At 45.5% G+C, this 6,351-nt stretch overlaps 1 protein-coding gene across 1 annotated transcript in view; it reads left to right on the top strand.

The window, feature by feature from the left end:
* Positions 1–6,351, top strand: part of NR2E1 (nuclear receptor subfamily 2 group E member 1) — a 24,236-nt gene that overhangs the window by 13,423 nt on the left and 4,462 nt on the right. The window contains exons 6-8 of the mRNA XM_004701997.2: positions 296–392; positions 780–929; positions 1,200–1,305. Coding sequence (XP_004702054.1) covers positions 296–392; positions 780–929; positions 1,200–1,305 — 353 coding nt within the window. The remainder of the gene's footprint in view (positions 1–295; positions 393–779; positions 930–1,199; positions 1,306–6,351) is intronic.

The following is a 6,351-nucleotide window of genomic DNA, read 5'->3' on the forward strand; positions in this document are numbered from 1 at the left end:
TGTCTCTGCAGTTCCTAGAGTCCCAAGCATGGGGAGTACAAGGACAAGGGGGCCTAACCCTTTACAGAGGGAAGCAAACTTTGGGGCATTGTAATGGCTGACACTCAAATGCATCTGTTTATTGATAGGCACCTTTTCAACAAGATAAAGAGAAGGCAAGAATATTCCTTTTTTTTAAAATAACCAAGACAAGCATGTTAAACACTTTTTTAAATAATGGAAATTTACATACTGAAATTGTTGATAAATTTATAAATTACACGCTATATTATATTATACATCTATTGTATGACAGCTGATGCTTTTGGAAGATGCTTGGAGAGAACTGTTTGTTCTAGGAATAGCACAATGGGCCATTCCGGTTGATGCTAACACTCTACTGGCTGTATCTGGTAAGAATTGCACAATTTAATGACTTTGTTGTAGAAATTACCATAAAAATACATTACTGAAAAAAGAACAACATGTAAAGAATAACAAATTCCCGCTGAACAATAGAGTATACCTGTCATTTATAAATCTATATTTAAATGCAAATAATGTTGTTTTGTTGCATTCATGACTGCTTGCATTGTTATTTAAATGCAAATTACTGTGTTTGTTATCATCCAAGGGAAGATTTTATATTAACTTTCATACAATATAGCCAGTTTACATGGAATCAGATATCTCAGAGTGACAATTGAATGGATATTGATATGCAGAATTTTGTCAAAAATCAATATCAGACCATGAAAATGTATTCATATTGGAGCGTTTTTTCCATATTTCTATTCTAGGCATGAATGGTGACAACACAGACTCCCAGAAGCTGAACAAGATCATATCAGAAATACAGGCTTTACAAGAGGTCGTGGCTCGATTTAGACAGCTCCGCTTGGATGCCACTGAATTCGCCTGTCTAAAATGCATAGTCACTTTCAAAGCTGGTGAGCAGACCCAAGCCCCTACTGTCTCCCCTTTCCCTGGCTCGACCACTTCACTAATTCCACCCCCCTCACAGTCTACGCGGGTGCCAGCAGAAGGAGGTGAGTGTTCTCAAGGGAGACCACGCTGCTGCCAGTCATGACCATTTCCTGTCCCTGTGGGGACCACCTGCTCTCCGGGTGGGCCGTCCACTTCCAGAGAGGAGCTTCCCTCCCCCTCCCCTGCCGTGGCTCCTGTGCTGCCACTCACAGTGTCTCCATCTTCATTTCCAGTTCCTACACACAGTGGTTCTGAGCTGAGAAGTTTCCGGAATGCCGCCGCCATTGCGGCTCTTCAAGACGAGGCTCAGCTAACGCTCAACAGCTACATCCATACCAGGTGACCCTGCCGCTTGTCTTGAATGTGTACTTAAGAAAATTGCCTCCCTTGTGAATGTGTGAGCAGGCAGTAATAAGCTAGTTCAAACACAGTGACTAATTAGCCCCTTGCTAGCTAGTTAATGTCGTGACTATCTAGGCCCTCACCTAGCTCCCGGGTGGGTGAGAGGAGCAAATTGAATTAGAAAGCAGGACCAGACTTATCACAGCTGTTGTGGTGAACAAGTCGATCCTTCAAAATAAGTGAAGGCGATCGGGTGACTGGGCCCACCGGACAGAGTGAGGGCCAAACCTCAGGAGTTGTGGTTGACACAGAAGAGATCATCCTTGAAAAAGAGGCAGGTGCCACTTCCAAAGAGAAGAACTGGAGACCTGTCCCGAGAGGTGGGCTGTCCCCACCTTTGGTTGGCTTTGGTGACTGGCATTTGTTATTGGGAACATGCTGGCGTTGTTAGCTGCTGTCGGGTTGATCCTTGACTCATGGTGTCCCCATGCGCGGTGGGATGGAATTGTTGTGATACCTGTGTTTTCACTGGCTCAGTGTGGGGCAGGGAGCTCGCCAGGCTCTGTTTTGTTAGTCTGTCATTGTCCAGGAGCTCAGTCAACCTCTGTTCAACGTCATAGCAAAGGTGAAGGTCTCCGCTGGCAGACGGGTGCTGGCTGAGTTTGAGGCACGTTCTCAGAGAACCGAACAAGTGGGAATTGCACCGCTGCATGACTAATGACCCCGTTTTGAGTCCATACCTCAATCACCCAAGCCGCTAGGGGCTCACTGGTGGGAGCTCATCGAGGCTAGTCGTTTCAACTGCTTCCAACCCCAGCCCCAGCAATGCTCCCTCTGGGCCTCTATTGGACAAGCCCATCAAGCCATACTGGATTTTAGATTTCATTTTCAAATGAAAAAAGCAAGGCTTTTAGAGCAGTAGAATCTTTCTGGCCAGCCCACGTTAGGACTATGGTAGAGATGAGGTTAGAATGTAGTTGCGATTCTAGTTCATTCTCTATATTGATCTTGAAGGAGAGCCCATGGAAGCCTGTCTCTACCATCCCAACACCATGCACTGGCACCCACCAATAGGCGGTTACTGCCTCTCTCATCCATGGGGTCTGAAAAAGCCTGAGTCAGCCATCTATTGGGCTTATATCATTTCTTCAGAACCTCCTTGTTTCTATTATAAATCTTCTTTTGACTGTTGAATGAATAAAACTCCTCTGTTTATAGAATATCATTGAAACACGGTTTCATATATGAGAGTCTGTTTCATATATGAGAGTATATGTCATATGCTTTTCCAAAAGAAAGTACACCAAAACCCAAATTAATTTTGAAAATCTATAAATTTTATATCTATTGACTCGTGGCTCATGGCACTTGACTCATGGCAGCCCCATGCCAAACAGAATCGGGCTCAGAATGTATAGAACAATCTCTCCTGCTCTTGTGCCAATTCGGACTCATCACGCACCCTACAGGACAGAGTAGGACTGGCCCTCCTCTGGGGTTTCCAAGCTATAAGTCTTTATGGAAGCACACTGCCATGGCTTTGTCCCACAGAGTGTCTGGTGAGTTTCAACCAGGACTCGAACCCTTCACAGTTGGACTCCTTGCTGAGAATTTTCATTTATACTCGAAACATATTGAATCAGAACCTACATGGGAACCTAAGAGTCACCTGGGGGATCTCGTTAAAAGGCAGCGTCCGATTCAGCATTATCTGGAATGGAAAGGAAACTTCTTAGCAGGGGATCGAACCAGAACGAACTAGTTTAAGCCACAGACCTTTCAGTTAGCAGCCCAGTTGCTTAACCAGTGCACCACCAGGGTTCTTCAGAATAGGTATGGTAGGCACTTAGTATGTATCCAAACCTGTAAATGGAACAGAACCTAATTCAGGTACTTTATGGCCGCTCAACATGAACTTTTATTGCATGGCTGTTCTTTGACACTTAGGAAAATGGAAGTTATAAGGAATCTCAAACACAAGGATGTGAGATGCAGTTGTTGGCTCAGTCAAGCCTCTATTGTGGGGCAGCAGAGAGAGTCAGAGAGCCCCTCTCATCATCACGTCAGTCAACCAGGCAGATGTGTTGCTCTGCTTCAGACCCTACGAGAGAAAAGCAGAGCACTAGGATGTGGGAAAGGCAAATTCTACTGGAGGGATGAATGGGGAGAGGAAATCTGGAGAGGCTACTAGAGGACACCACATGTAACATAGCCCTAAAGAGCCAAAGGGCTTCAGCAGGACAAGGGGTGCAGTGCAGGGGGGCTGGTGAAGAGTGCTGGTGGTACAGAGCTGGTTGCTAATGGAAAGGTCAGCGGTTCCAATCCACCAGCCATTCAGCAGGAGAAAGATGTGGCAATCTGCTTCCATCAAGATTCACAACCTTGGAAACCCTCTGGGGCAGGTCTACTTTGTCCTGTAGGGTCACTGTCAGAGTCAGCTTCTCAGCATTGGGCAGAGGGCCTGGCCGAGTGTGTGGGAGTTGCTGGAGAATCAGGTAGCGATTGGCTGGGAAGCTTGAAAGAGTTGTGAGCAAGCCACAAATGAACAAACATCTCTTCAGAGAAAGAGCAAGTCCGCTGATTCTCTCTTGGCCCCGAAGCAGAGACCTTGTCTGTAGAAGGGACACCATCTGCTGCAACAAGGGATTCTTATGTCAGAATATCAACCACAGCTAGAACTTAGCATCACTTTCTAGAGTCATACATGTGACACAACTGACTATGCCTTTCTCCTTTGCTCCTTCAAATCGGCGAACACTCTCTCTACCAGCATGTTCCTGTCTAGAAAAATAAAATCTGAAATTGAAATGAAAAGTTAACATGCCGATGGAGTTACTTGAATGTTACAGCTCGCTTAGCCAGCTCTCTTATTAGGACGTAAAGAGAAGGCTAGGACCTGTGTGATCATGAGGTGTCGAAGGGATCACTGAAGACAAATGGGTGCATAAGCAAATGTGGCAAAGAAAGCTGATGGTGCCCGGCTATCAAAAAGTACAGCGTCTGGGGTCTTAAAGCCTTGAAGGTAAACAAGCAGCCATCAAGCTCAGAAGCAACAAAGCCCACATGGAAGAAGCACACCAGCCTATGTGATCACGAGGTGTCGAAGGGATCAGGTATAAGGTATCATCAGGACAAAAAAATCTTACCATAGTGAATGGTGGGGGGAGTGCGGAGTGGAGATCCAAAGCCCATTAGTAGGCCACTGGAGATCCCCTTGCAGAGGGGTCTCGGGGAGGAGATGAGCCAGTCAGGGTGCGATGTAACAATGATGAAACATACAACTTTCCTCTGGTTCCTAAATGCTTTCTCCCCGCCACCACTATCATGATCCGAATTCTACCTTGCAAGTCTGGCTAGACCAGAGGATGTACACTGGTACAGATAGGAACTGGAAACACAGGGAATCCAGGGCGGATGATCCCTACAGGACCATTGGTGTGAGTGGCGATACTGGGAGGGTAGAGGGAGAGTGGGTTGGAAAGAGGGAACCAATTACAAGGAACTATATGTGACCTCCTCCCTGGAGGATGGACAACAGAAAAGTGGGAGAAGGGACGCCGGACAGGGCAAGATATGACAAAATAATAAATTATAAATTATCAAGGGCTCATGAGGGACGACGGAGCGGGGAGGGAGGGGAAAAATGAGGACCTAATGCCGGGGGCTTAAGTGAAGAGGAAATGTTTTTAGAATGATGAGGGCAATGAATGTACAAATGTGCTTTACACAATTAATGTATATATGGATTGGGATAAGAGTTGTATGAGCCCCTAATCAAACGATTTAAAAAAAAAGATCTGGAAGCAGTGAGATCTGGAAGTAAAGAAGAAAGCAGATTTATATAATTTAAATATTAAATCCTTCTCTATTAAAAAAAAAAGAGAAGGCTAGGAATTAGCATTCTCTACAAAATGATATAACTATAAAAAATCAAATACACGAAGCTGTGATAGACCAAAAACACACCTGGAGAAGGCACCACCGGTGAGCCACACTAATGGATGGCATCAGGAGCACAGATAAGGAAACATAATTTTGGGCAGTCCAAGGCACCACTACCACCACACACACACACACACACACACATCATTTCTGGGCAGTACAGCAAACTAAAACAAGCCCAGTGCCATCTCGTTAATTCTGACTCACAGTGACTGTGTGGACCAGGATGGAACTGTTCCCCGGGGTGTCTGAGGCTGCACTCTTTACAGGTGCAGAGTAGCCTTCACTCTCTCCTGTGGGGCAGCTGGTGGGTCAAAGGATGATTTTGCAGTTAGCAGCCCAATGCATAGCCCAGGATGCCACCAGGACTCCGGGCAGTCCAGTACTCCACATAGAAGCACCACCCTAAGAACTCTTGCTAACTGGCTAAGCAGCCCCTTCCCAGCTAGAGAAAAAGGTGAGTGAGAATGGTGGTGATTGTACAACTCTTCTTGATATAATTGAGATTCTGAACCGTATGATATGTGAGGTATATGCCAATACAACTGTTGAAAGTGGATGCTTATAGGAATGGACCTAAGATTATACAGAGATGTGCTAGAGTCAGAATGTAAACTCCACTTTCAGCATTTAATCTGTGACATACAGACCAACCGCTGGTCACATGGCCTGTACTTTGGGAGACTATTCTAATCATCACCCATTGAATACTTTTTAGTGAACTAGATTCCTAAAACTTTCCTAGTTTCTGAGTATGTGTATTAATTGCGTGTGTGTTTGGGGGCACAGAGTTTGGGGAATAAGCTCTTTAAAAAAGAAAAGGGTGGATGAGTCAGCTAGGGGATAATCTACCCACAGAAAATCAAGATCCAATTGTCTTTGGATTCTTCAAAATCAACCTGTTATGAAAGCAATGATTTCACCAGGGGAAACGTGCAGTGTGTTGGGTGCAGGCTGCAGATATGGAAGAGACTTGTCTAGGCAGCTAGTAGCCCCACCCACGACAGCGCCCCTTCCTCTCTGCCTGATGGCAAACAGGATCATAGCAGCGTGGGCAGCAGTGGCCAAGATGAAAGGGAGATTGGGTCATGCGGTTACATT

Source organism: Echinops telfairi, unplaced genomic scaffold (assembly GCF_000313985.2).
Source record: "Echinops telfairi isolate 266 unplaced genomic scaffold, ASM31398v2 ScPeMD7_3533;HRSCAF=4204_0, whole genome shotgun sequence".
In the NCBI taxonomy this organism is placed as follows: domain Eukaryota; kingdom Metazoa; phylum Chordata; class Mammalia; order Afrosoricida; family Tenrecidae; genus Echinops; species Echinops telfairi.